The 18,389-nt window shown below is 42.7% G+C and overlaps 3 protein-coding genes and 1 non-coding gene across 9 annotated transcripts; 2 read left to right on the forward strand and 2 right to left on the reverse strand.

Moving 5' to 3' along the window:
- The first annotated feature begins 1,171 nt into the window (after nt 1-1,171).
- LOC130556381 (SLAIN motif-containing protein 1-like) lies at nt 1,172-7,533 on the forward strand. Of its 2 annotated transcripts, none has more exons than XM_057337318.1 (8): nt 1,172-2,753; nt 3,214-3,302; nt 4,154-4,276; nt 4,433-4,561; nt 4,671-4,970; nt 5,545-5,685; nt 5,848-6,130; nt 6,593-7,533. In XM_057337318.1, the coding sequence occupies exons 1-8, from the start codon at nt 2,413-2,415 to the stop codon at nt 6,666-6,668; spliced, it is 1,482 nt and encodes a 493-aa protein (XP_057193301.1). In that variant the 5' UTR covers nt 1,172-2,412; the 3' UTR covers nt 6,669-7,533. The 2 variants fall into 2 exon arrangements, with proteins under 2 accessions (XP_057193301.1, XP_057193302.1); XM_057337319.1 differs by having other exon boundaries at nt 1,179-2,753; nt 5,545-5,679.
- Nucleotides 7,534-7,648: 115 nt separating this feature from the next.
- Nucleotides 7,649-7,720, reverse strand: trnae-uuc (transfer RNA glutamic acid (anticodon UUC)). The gene has a single exon. It is a non-coding gene; the product is annotated as a tRNA-Glu (tRNA).
- A 213-nt stretch (nt 7,721-7,933) lies between these two features.
- On the forward strand, nt 7,934-10,919 carry wbp4 (WW domain binding protein 4). The gene is made up of 10 exons (XM_057337426.1): nt 7,934-8,025; nt 8,160-8,232; nt 8,332-8,394; nt 8,973-9,096; nt 9,607-9,783; nt 9,892-9,950; nt 10,026-10,101; nt 10,182-10,375; nt 10,440-10,639; nt 10,724-10,919. Coding segments are annotated over exons 1-10 (1,158 nt in total). The 5' UTR covers nt 7,934-8,023; the 3' UTR covers nt 10,914-10,919.
- mtrf1 (mitochondrial translational release factor 1) lies at nt 10,891-17,191 on the reverse strand. 5 transcript variants are annotated; one of them, XM_057337420.1, is made up of 10 exons: nt 16,438-17,191; nt 16,286-16,371; nt 16,120-16,206; nt 15,939-16,044; nt 14,628-14,800; nt 14,365-14,482; nt 13,793-13,929; nt 13,284-13,382; nt 13,068-13,211; nt 10,891-12,945 (listed from the first exon to the last, which is right to left on the reverse strand). In XM_057337420.1, the coding sequence occupies exons 1-9, from the start codon at nt 16,730-16,732 to the stop codon at nt 13,110-13,112; spliced, it is 1,203 nt and encodes a 400-aa protein (XP_057193403.1). In that variant the 5' UTR covers nt 16,733-17,191; the 3' UTR covers nt 10,891-12,945; nt 13,068-13,109. The 5 variants fall into 5 exon arrangements, with proteins under 5 accessions (XP_057193403.1, XP_057193404.1, XP_057193405.1 ...); XM_057337421.1 differs by lacking the exon at nt 15,939-16,044 and having other exon boundaries at nt 16,122-16,206; nt 16,438-17,190; XM_057337422.1 differs by having other exon boundaries at nt 15,939-16,032; nt 16,122-16,371; nt 16,438-16,475.
- Nucleotides 17,192-18,389: the final 1,198 nt, after the last annotated feature.

An 18,389-nucleotide genomic window follows, 5' to 3' on the forward strand; every position in this document is an offset into this window, starting at 1 on the left:
TGTACAATTATTTACTCATGTGATAATTACTAGCCACAGGATAATGCATCCAGTCGGTTGTTATCGCAGAATAAACCCCTTCAGTGTTATACAAGAACTGATTCTGATCATTCTGATATAGGAGCCTTGCATAATGACAGGCTGACTGTACATTTTCTGTTTTTAATTTTGATCATTATCATCAGCGAACTTGCTTCAGCTAAATTAGGTTAATTAGGTTGCTAATTTATACACCCCCCTTATCAGATTCAAGATCTTTATTGTCATACAGTATGTACCTGAAATTCTATTTTGCAGATGGGGTAGAAAAGCAATAAAAATATAATAAAGGACAAACTTAGAACAAAGATATACTGCAGTAAATATAAAAGAGAATAAAATAGAAAAGTTAATTTATAGTAAAAAAGTGGCCGTAAGTAATGTAAGTAGTATTTTTGTTAAGGAAAATGTATTTATTGATTTAGAGTTTCATCTTAAATTAAACATTGTATTAGTGATTTAAAGGGGTCATATGGCAGAAGTATGTGTTTTTCTGTGTTTTTGGTGTGTTATAAGTTACCCATGCATGTATTAGACACGTAAAATTGCACAAATCAAAGTGTGGGAACAAAAAATGCGTTCTAAAAGCGAATGCTCACCCAGACCTGCCTGAAACTCCTCGTGTAGCCACACCCCCACAAATCTACGTAACTTCGTAACATGATTTGACTAAGACCGCCCAAATCTACACGTAGTTAAGGTGGGCGTAATTGTAAATCTCATTGTATCGTCTGTCAGTACAACTGCTTTGGAACCTGATGTTCCGAATATGGTCAGAGGCGTTACATTTCCATGAAATGCTTGCAGTATTTGACCAATCACTACGCACTGGTGAACTGGCCAATCATAGCACACCTCGCTTTTCAGAGCGATGGGCTTTGTAAAAAATCAGCGCGTTTCAGAGAGGCGGGGCAAAGAGGAGACACAAACATGCACGGTGTGTGGAAAATACGTTTTTTTAAACTTTAAATGGTGTATACACATTACATTACATTTAAAACAAACAATAATATTCGTTTTAGCCGTGCAATATGACCCCTTTAAAAAACTCCTTTCATTGTGATTTTTCCTGCCATTAGGGGGCGGTGTGGCTCAGCCACATGACGTCTTCAAATGCCGTTCTTTCTCTCGCCTCTGAGCTTTCAAGTGCACAAGCAGTGTTGCCAGATTGGGCGGGTTTGAATTTGATTGTGCGGGTAATAATTGGCTTGGGCGGGTGGACAAAATTTGGGCGGATTTGGGATCAGTTTGACGGGTTTGAAACATGTACAATGTATAGTCTTATTATTTAACAAAACCCAAGTGTGCGTGTACGCCATCCAATTAGTAATCGTGACGTTACTAAACAGGCCCACTGACGAGGTCGCAGGCTGCTCGCAGGCTAGCCCGCGGCTTTTAGCTAGTGATGGGAAGTTCGGATCATTTTACTGACTCGGACCTTTGAGTCTCGTTCAGCAAAATGAACGAATCTTTTTTCGAGTCATCGTTCATTTCGTTCATTTTAGCAAAATATAATTAAAATGTTACATGTTACTTTCCTAACACATCTACTACTTATGCAAACGTTGAACACATTACAAACAATACAAAACTATAACGCTATAAGAAACAGAAAAGATTAATTCATTGTTTACCTGGGTCTTTAGTCTATGATTAGCTCACCACACCTCTTATCTGACAAGTCCTCGGGTTTGACTCGTTCGTTCACGACGTGACATCTTCGTAAACTAAACCAATGCAGTCAGAGCCGGTGTTGTGCCGAAAACACACTCCCCGCCAGATTCTGCACCCCCTTCAATAACACGCTGTCCGATTGGCTAATTCTAACCCTTCCCCACACCCAATCCTAATCCTAACCCCTCCCCTAACATCTAATCCTCACCCTAACCATTGTGGGGAGGGGGGGTGCATAATCTGGCAGGGAGTGTGTTTTCGGCACGACACCGGAAAGAGAATTGATTAGTTCATCTCCCGAGTCTTCGGGTTCGAGTCGTTCGTTCATCAAGTGACAGCCCCCTACGCTTTACCAATGCAGTCTGAGCCGGAAAGAGAATTGATTAGTTCATCTCCCGAGTCTTCGGGTTTGAGTCGTTCGTTCTTTTGTCACAAGACCCATAGAATGTTGCGCAATGCGCATGCGCGACTGGACGAATCACTCCCCGAGACGACTCGTTCTTCCCGAGTCACATTAAAGATTCGTTCAAAATTAACGAATCGTTCAAGAACGACCCATAACTAGTGTTGGGAGGTGACAGTCGGACGGTCTCGCGCTACCCGCCGCTCATTGGCGGAGAGTCTCGCGCAGCGGTGGTGGAGTAGTCTCGCGCGGGCGGGCGCGAGCTCGTCTGTGACTGTCTCGTGTGTTCGGTTCGGATGGAGGCGGTGGTGCTGATGCCGGACGTCCGCGCGGAGCTCGAGGTGCAGAAGCTGCAGGAGCTCGTGCGGAAGCTAGAGCGGCAGAACGAGCAGCTGCGCAGCCGCGCGAACATCGCGACGCCCGCGCCGGCGTGTCTGCTCGCGAGCTCCTGCTGCGTCCCGAGTCCGGTACCGAACCTCGCGTGTCAGTGTTTCCCTCCGGAAGATCCGTTCCCGTATTTCCAGCCGCATTCCGCCGCGGAGGATGATGAGGATGAAGAGCCGCACGCGCTTCTGGACCAGCTGGAGATTCTGGACCTGGAGACTCTGATCCCACAGAGCGAATCTGACGAGACGTGGTGAGATCTCCTGTGATCCGATCTGTCAGTCATCATGTTTCATCATCATCATCTGATCTGTGATCTGATTTTCTGTCCACATCGACCTCATTTGTGTGATCAGACACACTGACTGAAACACTCAGACGCAGAGTAACAACAGTTGTCAGGACGCACACGCACACACACACACGCACACAGAGAAGATGACGACAAGTGAACCAGTTTCAGAGCCGAGTTCACTCGTGACAAACATCACACACACTTCTGAACCTGTGATGTGTGTGATGGATTTATTGTAGATATTTGAAGTGAGACACAGAAAGATGGCTTTTCTCTTTGATTGCTACTCATTTAGTAGAGCAGCTGAACTGTGAAGATAATGAATTGTCTTATTTACAAAACTGAAGATTAGTGATTGTAGAAACATTTGGTCTGTGACGTGACTTCACATCTCTCTCTCTCTCTCTCTCTCTCTCAGGCTGTACGTGTCCTCCAGGTGTCTGTGGTCAGGTGAGGGTTTGAGCGCTCTGGATTGGTGTCGACAGGTTCTGGATCAGCAGCGATCAGGTGTGGATCTCGGCAGACACACACTCAGTCAAACACTTAAGTCTCTCAGAACTGCGCACACAGCGATGTTCGACTAGACTGTCTAGAGCAGTGGTTCTCAAACTGGGGGGCCCCAAGATGGATCCAGGGGGCCCACAGATTTTGTGGCATTTTATGAAATATAGAAATTTATCATACATTTTATGCAATCAAACATCAGAAAAATAAGACCACCAACCAAAAGAATTGATGTTCCAGCATTGTAAAACTGAATATGTTTTTGGTTCAAGTATAAGATTATAAGTACTTATTTGGGAGGCCACAACGTGATGCACCCTACACAAAGGCGGCCTTACAATGAAAAAGTTTGAGAACCACTGGTCTAGAGTAGTTCAGATACAGTACAGCGCTTGAGGGGGAGGAGCATGTCATGAGTGGGCGTGGCAGACACGTCTCAATCTCGTGATGTAATAATAATGACAACGTCAGCTTCGTCTCTGGATTGAACGAACCTCATGAACTACAGACGCAATCTCTCTGCTCTGATGTAAGGGTGGGGGGAGGTTCTTGCTGCTATATTCAGCCTGTAGACTCACCGTAACCATAGAAACTGTGTTTGGCTCCTCATGCTAAGTGCAGCATTATTATTACTGGCTAACATAAAGATTCAAAGAGCAGGAGACTCACAGCACAGGTCTTTGTGTCAACACAAAACTTCTTCAGTCACACGTCACGTGTGTTTGATTCAGCTTGGATGTAAACTCCAGTGACGGATGTGAATCTCTCATGTAGGATTAGCTGATGTCAATCTTGAACACTGAGCATCGAGCTTGTGACGTGTTAACATGATTAAATCTGTGTGTGTGTGTCAGTGAACAAATGGAGGTCAAGTTTCTCCTCTCCGTGTTCTCCTGCGCTTCCTCGTGCTCGTGTCGTCGGAGTTTCTCCTCTCTGTGTTACATTGAACCCCAGCAGCAGTACCTGTGAGAGAGCAGGTAACGTACCTGACCACACACCTGACTGTCTAATGTAGTGATGCTGTATCCCATCATTCCCGTCTGCTGATGTCACGTGATCATATCGCCACGGTGACACCCAATCACGCACAGCGTCATCACAGGCATGAGAGTCATGTTGTTCGCGTGTCACAGGTGGAGGTGTGAGACGCAGCTTGCAGATGTCTGCAGACGTCTGTGATGCAAGCGTGGACTCTGTTCCTCTGGGTTATAAGCTTCAGGACCTGATGGATGTTCAGGTGATGGCTCGTCTGCAGGAGGAGAGTAAGTACACACGCGTGACGGGTCCTGTCATCCTCACAGACTTCATTTCTTCTGTATGATCTCTTTCTTTGAGTCCCGATTTGTGTTTCGCTTCCTTTGTTCTTTTCAGGTTTACGTCAAGATTTCGTCACGACCTCGTCCGCTCATAACCGCCGCAGTGCCAGCTTTTCCTTTCCGTTGGGTCAGCGAGGTGAGTCACAGCCGCATGAGGAAGAGGATGAGGATGAAGATTACGCTCAGCTGCCCCCTCCACAGCCTCGTCTGAGCCGGGCGGGACCCCTGCGGCACGGCCTGACACACTCGCACACCTTCAGCGGCGTCAGGGACTGGACCTCCCTGAGCTACCCCCCCATCTCACCCATTCAGAGTCACCTGGCCGGAGAGCAGACGGGCGTCAGGAACACCTCGGGTGAGAACATGCTCCATCATCTCATGAACACCAATCACAACGCTGTGTGGAAATATTTCAAAGACATCATCACTGATCTGACAACTAGAGATCCTCAGTCAGTCAGTCAGTTTCTTCATCGTTTCTTTTGATTCTTTAAACGTTGTTGAGATCTACTGACGCATGAACACACACTTGCGCTCTTGCAGAATTGTTTTTTTTTTCAACGCAACTGGATTCTAAACAGCACAGACATAAACAAAAGGTATAGAATTAAAGAAATCATTCTTGAATATTTGTTTAGTGTGCCATGAACATCATTTAGGTGGTTCTGTCACTTCATTGTGATATTTTCATGTTGAGTGATGATTTTCTCCCGCTGAGATTTAAACGAGACGTGGTCCTGATCATCTAAATCTATAAGAACACCGAAGCAGCTGCGGTCAGGAGTGAAGGACAACACATGTCACTGTCACTTTAATCTGATGTAAAACATCATTTGGTGGATTTTGGGAAATGAGTTGGCAGTTCTGTGTGATGATGTCATGATCTAAACAGTGATTGGTGAAGTTAACAGGAAGTGCTCTTCTTTCAGAGACGCTGAGGAGGAGTATGCCCAACCTCCTGAAATCTCTGAGCACGTCGATCCCGGCCAATCAAACGTCTCCGTCCATCCGGAACAGTCAAAGCTTTGATTCGTCGAGCGTGCTGGGTCGCCTGCAGTCCTGCAGTATGTGTCAGTTCATCATATATTAAAATCTGTCATCCTCATTTCATTCCAAATATCACAGAGTGAACTCTTACTGTACATCCACCCGACTTCACGTCTGCACACATTCTCTTATAAAGTTCGGTGTGGACGCTCTCATGAGTGATTCTGTTCTGCTTGTGTGTGAAGTTCCGTCTCCCGGGCAGCTGCAGAACCGCGTTCAGAGTGTGGGAAACTTCTCGTCCCGTCAGCCCCTGAAGGCCACGGCTTACGTCAGCCCCACCGTCAAAGGTCCATCGCCCATGACATCATCGACCAGTTTACAGTCTCTGTCCACCAGCGGGATTCCACAGCCCAGTAAAACCAGCAGCAGCGGATCTCAGATCCCGTCCCACAGCGCTCTCCCACGACCCGCCTCTTTCATAGCCACTGGATCCACACCTCGAAGCAAACTCTCAACACCCGCACGCAGGTACACCACATTACACGTCATGATAACATTAACTTTATAATGCAGAAGAGTGTAGACAGAGTGACCATCAAAGATCTACTAGATTAGAAGTTGACACACACACACACATGTCTGGTTTATTACCTCTGTGGGGACAGTCCATAGACGTAATGTTTTTATACTGTACAAACTGTATATTTTATCCCCTAAACCTAAAGATCATAGAAAACTTTTTGCATTTTTAGATTTTTAAAAAATATTGTTCTGTACAATTTATAAGCTTTTGTGCCCACGAGGACCTCAATTTTGGTCCTCACGGTGACACGAGTCCCCATGAGTTGGTGTGCATTCAGGTTTAGGTCCCCACCGGGATATACAAACATGAACACACACACACACAGTTAGTCAATGAAGTGTATCATATTTATTCTGGAGATTGAACGTGTGTGTCTGATATTCTTCATGTAACGTCTCTGTCTGTAGTTTGCTGACTCCACCAAAGAGTGTTTTGACGTTGAGCGCGCTGCGTGATGGAAGCTGGCGTGATGGATGTTATTAACCGCACGGGTTTAGAAGCGCTCTGCTGGTCAGGGCCTCTCTCTCTCTCTCTCACTGAAGTGTTCTTCAGATAAACAGCAGATCTTCCTCTTTATATGTCATGTTTCCAGAGCTTTGTATGCAAAACAATCACCTGCTCCTGAGATGAAACATCTGTCATCCACAAGATTTAAAGCAAATGTGAACATGTTTTTTACTATGACACTTATGTGTGGATGTTTATATGAATAATAATTCTTTTCAACTTGCACTCATGATCTGACAATGTTCCTGAAGCTGATGTTGTTGTTAATATGATTGTATTTATTTGGTGTTACACTTTCACTGTTGTGTTTCATGGCCACAGATATTGATTAGTTCTGTTTTTCTCATCACGTAAGACATATTTAAGAGAGTATTATACTTGTTTACATGTTGTTTCTGTATAATGCACAGAGATTTCTTGATTACTGATATCACAGATAAAAACTGTGTCAGTTTTTAGTCAAAATAAAGTTTTGTTTGTAATGATCTTTCTCTACTGAAGTATACAGGTCTCGACTGACTAACCCATCTACTGCTGCTTATATATTACACGCATCATTCATTTATTTCTTCGGGGTTATATTAAAGTCCTGTCAGTCTGTTCTTCTCTGTAGACACACGAGCTGACGCATATTTGAGTTGTTTCACATTACTGTACATTTATCTCATATTTTTATTCATCTGATGATCCACGCTTATTGGTCTGAATGATCCAACCGTTGTTTTTGTGAGTATATATTTTAATTACTCTGGTAATTTCATTTCTGAATGTCTATTTTAATGTTTTAATTTATGAATTACTTCAGTCTTATATTCCTCTGGGGATAAATAAAGTTTGTCACCTCACCTTGTCACTGGTTAAAGATATTTTCTCGTAATTTCAGTTGAATTCCAGTAGACTATAACATAATAATCAATTCTCTAATTGCAGTCACTTTTGGTGAGGAAAAAGAACTCTTCCCATACCGGGAGTCGAACCCGGGCCGCCTGGGTGAAAACCAGGAATCCTAACCGCTAGACCATATGGGAGGCGATGAAAGTTGAATACGCTGCTGTGTTCTTAGTACTGCTATATTATTACATGTTTACTTTATTAAGTGTTAATACAACACGTTTATTTTAACACTTTTTATAATTTTAAGATGCGACTACGAATATTTTACATAGTTTATAGTTTTACAGTGTGAAACAAAAAAAAGTGAAGCTTCAAAGTGTGTCGCGCTGCTCGTGACGTCATATCTAGGAGACATGAGTGAGAATGTAGAATGAGTGAATATTTGATCATTTTTGAGAGCAGGAGGTTGAAGTTTTCATCGTTTATAATAAATCATCATGTAAGTAACGCAACACTTTAAATAAAACACCAAAAGTCTCTTTGAGTTGTAAATGTAAACACACTCACACACACACGCGCGTGCTGTTCTGAGTGTGTTTATAAGTGCGTGTGTGTGTTTTGTGTGCAATAAAGGGCAGATTATTGGAAATCTCAGCCGCGGAAGTTCTGTCAGTACTGCAAGTGTTGGATCGCAGATAATAAACCCGTGAGTGTCATCTTCATCATAGCTCGTGTTTGATCTTCTAATATAAAGTCACGCGTGATTTGCACTTAATCTTGTCTCGTGGTTGTGTTTTTTATGCAGAGCGTTCAGTTTCACGAGCGAGGAAAGAATCACAAGGAAAATGTCGCGGCCAAAATCGAGGATGTAAGTGAAGTTAAAAGAGACACTACACTAAACGCACGCATATTAAACCGAGTTTAACTACACACTCTATACATGTTTAACATCATAGTATAGCAGTGTTTTCAATGTGAATCCACATCATCTGTGTGCTGTCTGCATACATTACTGTATCCCACAATGCACTGCTGTTATTCTCACCATCTGATACATCTTCTCCATTCTCCTAGCCTTTCTTTTTAAGAGGCATGAGGTAGTGTACAGTATATAGAGTTCATACTGTAGTTACTCATTCAGATCATGACCTCCTCATTGTGTTCAGTGAGCAGCCAGGTGCATTATGGGAAACCTGTCTGTTGTATACTGCACACATCAGGAGTGAACTGCAGGCGTGACGTCGTGTGTTTGTCCATTCAGGTGTAGTGTGTGTGTTGTAGCTGGTGGGGCGCAGAGGCGTTGATGTGTTTATAAACTGAATATTGGCTGCTGTTCTCACTTCAGCATGTGTATGATGATAAGAGCGTGTTTGTGTGTCTGTAAAGATCATCTCCTATTGGTCAGCAGCGTTTGTGTCACTCTCCTGTGTCCATGTCGCACGACAGATTAAGAAAAAGAGCATCGCCAAAGCCAAACAGGATGAGAAGACGTCAAAGCAGTTTGCAGCGATGGAAGAAGCTGCTCTGAAAGCTTACGAGGAGGATCTGAAGAGACTCAACAATCCGTCCGGTACAAGTCTTCAACTTTTATTGACACGCAACACACACAGTATATGTAGTCAAATGTAGTCAAAAATACAGTAAGTGCAATCAATGTGTGTAGTCTAGGCAAAGTAAAAAAGAACAAAAACAGAATTTCATAATTTACTACAACAATGAAATAAAGAAATATATAGGTACGTTAATATATGTGTGAATGATTAATGGAAATTCTTCTGATCATTCAGATTCATTATTTATGCCTCCGATGTGAATCATTTACAACTATTACACTCTCGTTTGTTTCTCATTTAAGCATTTGAGATGATACTTGAATCTGATCTCCTGAGCTATAAAAGAGAAACATCTGAGCAATAACATTCTCCTCTGTGTAGACAGAAATGAAGATCTGCAGAAAGAGCACAGAGCTGTAATGTTTGTTTTTGTCAGAATGTGATGAAAGATGTTTTAAGTTATACATGTGTGTATATATATTTTGCACTGATTGTTGTTGTTATTATTATTGTTTGCTTGTGTACAGATGAGAGTTTGCCTGCGTCATCGGCTCCTGTTAAACCACAGACCAAATCTAACAAACGTGAAGTTAAAGTGAAGGTGAAAGCGAAGATGAAAGTGAGCAGGAATAAACCAGCGGATGTTTGGCTGGAGGGCAGAACACATGATGGTCAGATATATTTTTACAACACCATCACAGGAGGTATGATGTCTCTCACACACGAGTTCTGCTGAATGGGATTTTTTCTGATGTGATTGACTGTGTTGTTGTTGTTGTTGTTGTTGTTGTTGTTGTTAATGTTGATGTAAGAGTCTCAGTGGCAGAAACCGGGCGTGTTTCAGGGTGACAGTACATCAGGTCAAACGCAGGTACACTCTGATTCACTCTTCAGCTTCATGTCTGATGTCTGTTGAAGTCGAGCACATGAACCGTGTTTTGTGCAGGGATCATCGGGAGGTGTGTGGATAGAAGCCGTGAGTCCTGAAGGATACACATACTACTACAACACAGAGACGGGCGGTAAGCTGCAGAGCCACGCGCACGCACGCACGCACGCACGCACGCACGCACACGACTGAATGAAAAGTGTTTCTGAGCAGAATCCAGCTGGGAGAAACCCGACGAGCTAAAGTTAAAGGACGGATCACCTCAGGAGGAGACGCAGGGAGAAGCCGCTCCTCCTCAAGCCGAGTCTCTCTCCACAGCTGAAGAGAAGTCTGAACCTCCTCAAGAAACAACAGAAGAAGAAGCGGCTGAAAGCAAACAAACCAAAGTCCCAAAGATCAACTTTAGGGTAAGAAACAGCCGGTCTGGAGAACCAGACGCAGCGAGACAATAAACTGGTTTGTTTTCAACAGAAACGGAAGGCAGAGCAGAGCGAGACCTCGTCAGGGGATGATGGAGGACAGAAAGCGAGCGATGAGGAGGTGAAAGAGGCTGACAGCTGTGTTCCTCAAACTCCTCCTGTAGTCCCGAACAAAGAGACTTCAGTAAAGAAATCCAGACCAGTAAATCCTTATGGAGCCTGGGAGAAAATCCAGCCACCGGACGACCCCTAGTGAGAACCGTTGTGTTATGTGAACATCATGAGCACCAATGTATTTAATAATAATATCATTAATAACTGATGTGTCGTCTGCAGTGAGCATGTGGATTTACAGCTGCCGCATGCAGACACTGCGCCGGATCTCCCGCCTGAACCCAAGTCCAGATTTAAAGAGCGCACCATCACATCACTGGGAGATGAGAGCAACGCTGGAGCCACGTTCAAGAAGAGAAAGACTGAGAACGGCAAATCCAGAAGTCTCCGACCGAGAGAAGATGATGACTGATGTCATGTTGTGTGACCATTGAATCTTTTCTCTGTCATATGCTTGTTTCACAGGTCGATGTCGGGTCAGATTTGGATATGTGAATATATGTGAAAAAATGATTTGGCTGCTTTGTGATGGCATCTTGTGTTTTTTAATAGTTTAATTGTTTAATTGACAGAATTAAAGCCGTAGATGAAATATTTGTCCACAAGTTTTTGGTTTTAGCGTGCTCCTTAAATGACATGCGTGTTTGTTTTCTTTGAGCAAATATATTTCATGTTTGGGTGAGATGTTCGGTGTGACGAATTCTTGATGTTTCTAAAATGTGCCTGTTTAAGGTGCCAAATCAACATGAACAAACGGAATTGAAAGACCTGCGTCATAAAATATATTTTCTTGAATGTTTCTGTCCGTGTCTGATAGGCAGGCGTGTGCGTGTTGATATTTTCTCTCTCTCTCTCTTCACATGCAACGCTATCAGTGGAGTTGTTTGTGTGATCAGAGAGTCACCTGTACACTTGTGTGTTTTCTTCTGAGGGAGTGTGCAGCACCCTATTTAGTGATTCATTCAAATGAGTTTTTCAGTTCATTGATCATTCGTCCCTGTGGATAAGTCTTAAGTGCATAAATTCCATTTCACTTCAGGTTTATTTCTAGAGTGCTTTTCAGTTTTAGAGAGCAGCAATACACATGATAAAACAGAGTAAATATATAGATTTTGTAACAAATAATACAGAAATGGTAATTTATTGTGTATAATCATAAAAACTACATGAATCCAAATATATTTTGGACTTGTGGATCCAGATTCAAGAGTAAGAGTTGTTGTACTACATGAGTGTTACTCAGAGACTGTAATGAGTTAACACTTCAGATGCAGAAACAAAGACGAAGTGAGGATGAGAGAATCAACTCTCAGTCTCACTTCATCTGACTAGAAATACATTAGACAAATATTATATCATATCAAGAAAGTGACAAATCACTTTGTCCACTAATGTATTTAGACTAATAACTATAACGCTAACTGCCCAAAGGTCTCAAAATTTTATACAGTTTTTGTTTAATTTTATTCTCGTAAAGTACAAATCGAGAAAAAGCAGTGTTGTGATGTTATTGAAAATCTTGAGATGCAGAGCATTGGAGACTCGTGAACACAAATACAGCATTTAAAATGAGATTAAACTAAAGCAATGATAGCATTAAATGAATATATACAAGTAAAGGCTAAAATACACAAGACTTTTGCTCAGATTGTCACTCTGGACTTGTTGCAGAAAGTCTGTGCCAGTTTCTATCTGAAACTTTCAAGAAGTCTGCAAGTGTGTGATGTCTAGTTTTAAAAAAATCTGTTGGGATTTAAAAAGTTGTAGTGTATTCCAGCCATTAGTAAAGAACACTAATAATAACAATAATTATTAACACTGTGGCTCAGTGGTTAGAGCATAACATAGATTGCATGATATCATACATTTGTTTTTGAGTTTGTGCAATGTAAGTCGCTGCCAAATGCATACACATGTAAATATAAAGAATGAAAAACAACACCAATGTCAACGTCTCTCAAGCTTTGAAGAAACTTTGATCCTGGATCAGTATTGATAGTGTCAGTATTGTTACAAATCTTCCAAAACATATCCAATATCAACACTATCCATATAAATAATAATTGTGTATAGCAGGGGATTTCAACCTTATTTGTCAGCTGAGCCTCTTTTAACTAAATGATTTACTTGAAGTACCTCTGAGATTTAAAATATATATGCATATTATAAAAACACATTTGCTTCAAATTATCTTCAAAAAACATTTTTATCCGTTTTATTTGACAGAAAAATAAATATTTTTTATTTTATAAAATAACTATTGTCCTTTTTTTTACCTCTAACATTCCTTTGCAATTTAACTTTTTTCAAAGTAATGGAAACAACACTGGTAGAGAGACAGTGTCCTGCTGTATCAACTGCAATTCCTTTACGAACCACCAGGGGTTTGCCAACTTCAGTTTGGGACTGTTATACACACTAGAGACAGTAATTGTGTGGTGGCCCTGTTTAAAGAACAAGTGACTCTTGTTATAATGACATATAGAAGACACTTTATTAACATCAGCAAAAGAGAGAAAGAGTAAATGAGACAAACAAATAACACACAGAAACAACATTCACTCACAGATGTGTATCATCACAGACGGGAGACGAGGAACATGAGGTTTCACATGTTGTTCTCCAGCAGTTTGAGTAACGTTTCTCTGTCTGTGTGCTCCTGCAGGAGTCTGATCATCTCCTCCAGACTCTCACCTCCTCTCATGAACTCCTGTCAACACACACACAGCTGCACATTCACATTCAACACACACTCTCAGATGATCAGTGATCCACACGTTACCTTGATGTCACGCATCACGTGACCACTCCTGTGATCCGTCACACGGTCCTGACTGAAGTTATATGTGCGGATTCTCTCTGACTGCGATCGAGAGCCCACCTGTGACACAAACACACACACGTTGACATCTCACACACACGCGCACGCGCACACACACACACACACACACACACACAGGCTTTGGTTGACTATCCCCGTGGGGACAGTCCATAGGCGTAATGTTTTCATACTGTACAAACTGTATATTCTATCCCCTATCCCTAACCCTATCCCTAAACCTAAAGATCATAGAACACTTTTTGCATTTTTAGATTTGTAAAAAATATTGTTCTGTACAATTTATTAGCTTTTTTGCCCCTGGGGACCTCAATTTTGGTCCCCACGGTGACACGAGTCCCCATGTGTTGGTGTGTATTCAGGTTTAGGTCCCCACCGGGATATACAAACATGAACACACACACACTCACACTCAATCTGTGTCGAGTCACTCGTGTATTTCATTGAGAGACCTGCTGTTTGCGTGACGCTTGCGTGTGTTCTCTCTGCTGTCCTGTGCAGCTCTGATACAGACGTGCTCGGAGGACACGCATGGCCGTGTCTCGATTCTTTAACTGAGAGCGAAACTGCTGACATTCTGCTACAGTCCCTGAAAACACACACAGCCACATCATTACAGCGCTCCAGCAGCATCAATTCAATTCAATTCAATTTTATTTATATAGCACTTTTCACAATGTGCATTGTTCCAAAGCCGCTTCACAGGAGCAAATAAGAAAAACACAGAAAGGTAAAACACAGCGCAGTGCATGGTGTTTATAGACCAAGCAAGATCATTATAATAAATAATATCTAATAAATAAATGAATAAATAAATGCAGTCTCCCGGTGAGCAAGCCAACACTGCACTGTTCTGCTGTGGCGAGGAACCCAAACTCCAATGCTGAATAATGGAGAGAAAAAAACCTCGGGAGAAACCAGGCTCAGCCGGGAGGGCCAGATCTCCTCTGACGTGTCATAGCTGCACTCAGTGACCCCGACCAAAGCCACCGAGCAACGTCAGTGATGAGTGAAATCATGTTACCTGTGGGCAGGTGAAGGATTCTCACGGCGCTGTCAGTGGTGTTGACGCTCTGTCCGCCTGCTCCTCTGGATTTAAACGTGTCTATTCGCAGCTCTCGGGGCTCGATGTGAATGTCAACCTGTGTAGAGATATTCAAGATCATGCAGATGATGAAAAGCCTGTCATCTGTTCAGACATGCAATTAAACTGATTAACCAATATGTGAAATGTTTCATGTTGACCGAATAAACATCTCAGCGTGGGTCAGTGACGCTGTGTCTCACATCATCCGGCTGCAGCAGGACGATCACCGTCACCGTTCCCGTGTGAATGCGCTGCATGCGAGACGACAGGCCGACTTCAGGAATCCTCTGAACTCTGTGTGTGCCGCCCTCAAACTTCAGCCAGCGATACACACTGTCCCCCGAGATCCTGACGGCTGCGTGATGAAGACCCCCTACAAACACATATCACCTGTGACATCATCATCACATCAAACACACACACACCTCACCTGTGACATCATCATCACATCAAACACACACACACCTCACCTGTGACATCATCATCACATCAAACACACACACACACACACACACACACACGCACACACATCACCTGTGACATCATCATCACATCAAACACACACACATCACCTGTGACATCATCATCACATCAAACACACACACCTCACCTGTGACATCATCATCACATCACACACACACCTCACCTGTGACATCATCATCACATCACACACACACCTCATCTGTGACATCATCATCACATCAAAAACACACACACACACACACACGCACGCACGCACGCACGCACACACCACCTGTGACATCATCATCACATCACACACATCACCTGTGACATCATCACACACACCTCACCTGTGACATCATCATCACATCACACACACACCTCATCTGTGACATCATCATCACATCAAAAACACACACACACACACACACACACGCGCACACACACGCGCACACGCACGCGCACACGCACGCGCACACGCACACACACACGCACACACACACGCACACACACACACACACACACACACGCGCACGCACGCACGCACGCACACACCACCTGTGACATCATCATCACGTCACACACATCACCTGTGACATCATCACACACACCTCACCTGTGACATCATCACACACACCTCACCTGTGATATCATCATCATCATCACATAACATCAAACACACACACACACGCACGCACGCACGCACGCACGCACGCACGGCAACGCACGCACACACACAAAGCACACACACACACACCATCACACACACACACACACACACACTCACACTGTCATCAACACATATCAAACACACACACAACACACACAGCGCACACGCGCACACGACACCACACACCACACACACACACCCCACCTGTGACATCATCATCACATCAAAAACACACACACACACACACACACACACACACCCCACCTGTGACATCATCATCACATCAAACACACACACCTCACCTGTGACATCACATCAAACACATCAATCAATTCAATGACTCACAGCTCAAGAGAGGATGATGATAAAATTCTGGTACCATAATCAGCTGCAGTATAATTGAAAATGTCAAAGTGCCAGTTTTTGTAGTTGGCGAAGTGCTGGTACATGCCGAGCATCTCTCTGGTGAACTGCTGACAGATGTCACCCGCAGAAAACACACTCATGAGCTTCTGCCACATACACACACTTGATCAAACTCTGAATGCGTACCATCACAAACCTCCAGTGGTTCTTCCTGCTGCCACCTCCAGAATGACATTTTTACCATCATCACCATCATCAGTGTGAACCAGAGTCTCAATCAACTGAGAAACACACACTCACGGTGTCATACAGACTCACAAGCACGTGTTATTTATTATAATCTATCCAGAAGTGAAACACCTCTTTCTTCAGCTGCTGTAATCTTCTGCTGATGTCTGCGTGTTCCTCTCGCAGCAGTGAAAGCATCTGCTCCTCTTCTGCACTGTCTGACACACACGTGAAACATCATTTGGTTTGCGGTAAAAGAGTAAATAAAGTGAAGTTAGACTTACTGTGAATGAGTGTCTCTATATCTTTCTCTTCTCTCATCGCGTGTTGAGTTCTGTCAAACGCATCAACGACACGCGACAGGTGAACGAGTTTATGATTTAAACCTTTGCGTTCAGATTCACTCACCTGCTCGCGCTCTAAACGACTCGAAACACACCAATATTCATCTAACACGCGCTTAATGTGTTTCTGAACTGCCTCGTGCTTCAAGAAATCGTCAGATTTGTAAGACTTCCATCTTCTGACAGTCTGAAGCGACGCGACCCTGCGCAGAACCCACGCCATCAAAACAGACATGAAGAATACAGCTTAAATAAGTCCACCCTTTAAACCTCAATCAACTATCAAAATATGCACACATGTCAGTCAATGCTATTAAACGACAGTTCGCTGAAGAGAGAGAGCAGTAAAATGATGCACGTCACGTGTCCTGTCAGTTTGCGCACACCGATCGGCGTAAGACATTTATCTTTATCTCATAACTAACAGCTTATTATTGTATCCAAACTATGCCAAATACTAAACATTAACCCGCAGCTGGCGTTTAGTGACGCGCATTACAGAAGCAGAGACAGCGCGGTGACTTCTGGGATGTGAAGTTTTCAGGTGCGGCCCAAATCACGCACTTATGCACTATTCTACGCCATTTTGAAGTATAAATAGTGTGAGTAGTGCGTTCACATTGAAAATTCTCAAAAAAAGAAGTGCACTTGAAGTGCCGAAAATATGAAGTGTGTGGAACTGTGGACACTTCACGCACTCAACGGTCGCAGTTTCGCTTACGTAGCAGAAGGGAGGCGGGGCTATCAGACGCTGCTCGAGCAAAACTCTCCTGCAGAGTGATAACGCTTCAATCTGATGATGACTAATGTAATGTGTTACAAAATAACAAACACTAACAAATATAAACAATTTTAAATAAAAGTGTGAGGGTCTTAATCTAATAACAGAAACATATCCAACATAGAAATTAAAATTATGGGCCTTTGTATTAGTCGTAAACCTACGAGACTCATTTTTGGGTTGTTTTCCTCAATATTTCTTTAAGTGCATCAAATTAATATACAACAAAACCTGAACGAAACATCAAGTATTTTTCTTAACAACGCGCATGCGGTGCGACGCGCTCTTTTTTCAGGAGCGTCATCGAGATGAAAAAGTTTCTTGTCATGTGACAAGAACCAACCAGCCAATACAGACAAGATCAATGAAAATGGAGACACAGATGATCACAGCATAACTAAATCTAGTAGCAGAGTTATTGAAAGGTATTTTCAGTGCATATAATCCATATATCCTTTGTTTATACCTCCTCGTCTCAACGGCTATCGTGGCCCATGGTTGCTTAGCTAAGTTGCCTTATTATATTTACATTTTATTTCTACATGTATATAACACTACCTCTACTTACAACATTATCCATTTGCACAATACAGTACATACAATCTGTTAATATGTATATTCTACTATATACTACCCTGTACAATGTCTCTTATATGTTATTATGCCCCATTTTCTGTACAGTAGTCTTTTATTTTATATATGCACATTTTAGAATCTTTTAGACTGTAAATCTTATTATATTGTATTGTCATTGTGTTGAATGTCTGTACTAGAAGCTTCCAACACCAAAGAAAATTCCTTGTGTGTGCAAGCACACTTGGCAATAAAGCTCTTCTGATTCTGAAAAAAGTGCAAAAATTTGGCAAATCAGCATTTTGACTAATCACTGTAAAATGAGCAACAAGGTAATAGACCAGATAAGGGAGATCTTAAAGTGCAGAGAGATAGCAGAGTCACATTTGAACATTTACTGTAGATAATTGTTTAGGATATTTATTGTCCTGGGATAGAAACTGTCTCTAAATCTGCTAGTGTGTGTTTTGGCTGATCTGTAACGCCTGCCAGATGGCAACAGTTCAAACAGACCGTGACCAGAGTGAGAGCAGTCTCT

This window comes from Triplophysa rosa, linkage group LG7 (genome assembly GCF_024868665.1).
Source record: "Triplophysa rosa linkage group LG7, Trosa_1v2, whole genome shotgun sequence".
Taxonomy (NCBI): domain Eukaryota; kingdom Metazoa; phylum Chordata; class Actinopteri; order Cypriniformes; family Nemacheilidae; genus Triplophysa; species Triplophysa rosa.

What these genes read in the sequence shown, in the direction of transcription:
- LOC130556381 (XM_057337318.1), top strand. Translation starts at nt 2,413, where the DNA reads ATGGAGGCGGTGGTGCTGATGCCGGACGTCCGCGCGGAGCTCGAGGTG. An exon ending in AGCGAATCTGACGAGACGTG is followed by an intron (nt 2,754 to 3,213) that starts GTGAGATCTCCT and finishes TCTCTCTCTCAG; the next exon opens with GCTGTACGTGTCCTCCAGGT. An exon ending in CAGTACCTGTGAGAGAGCAG is followed by an intron (nt 4,277 to 4,432) that starts GTAACGTACCTG and finishes CGCGTGTCACAG; the next exon opens with GTGGAGGTGTGAGACGCAGC.
- wbp4 (XM_057337426.1), top strand. An exon ending in TTACAACACCATCACAGGAG is followed by an intron (nt 9,784 to 9,891) that starts GTATGATGTCTC and finishes TGTTGATGTAAG; the next exon opens with AGTCTCAGTGGCAGAAACCG. An exon ending in CTACAACACAGAGACGGGCG is followed by an intron (nt 10,102 to 10,181) that starts GTAAGCTGCAGA and finishes GTTTCTGAGCAG; the next exon opens with AATCCAGCTGGGAGAAACCC.
- mtrf1 (XM_057337420.1), bottom strand. Translation starts at nt 16,732, where the DNA reads ATGTCTGTTTTGATGGCGTGGGTTCTGCGCAGGGTCGCGTCGCTTCAG. An exon ending in TACAGCAGCTGAAGAAAGAG is followed by an intron (nt 16,207 to 16,285) that starts GTGTTTCACTTC and finishes TGTGTTTCTCAG; the next exon opens with TTGATTGAGACTCTGGTTCA. An exon ending in TTATACTGCAGCTGATTATG is followed by an intron (nt 14,801 to 15,938) that starts GTACCAGAATTT and finishes ATGTGTTTGTAG; the next exon opens with GGGGTCTTCATCACGCAGCC.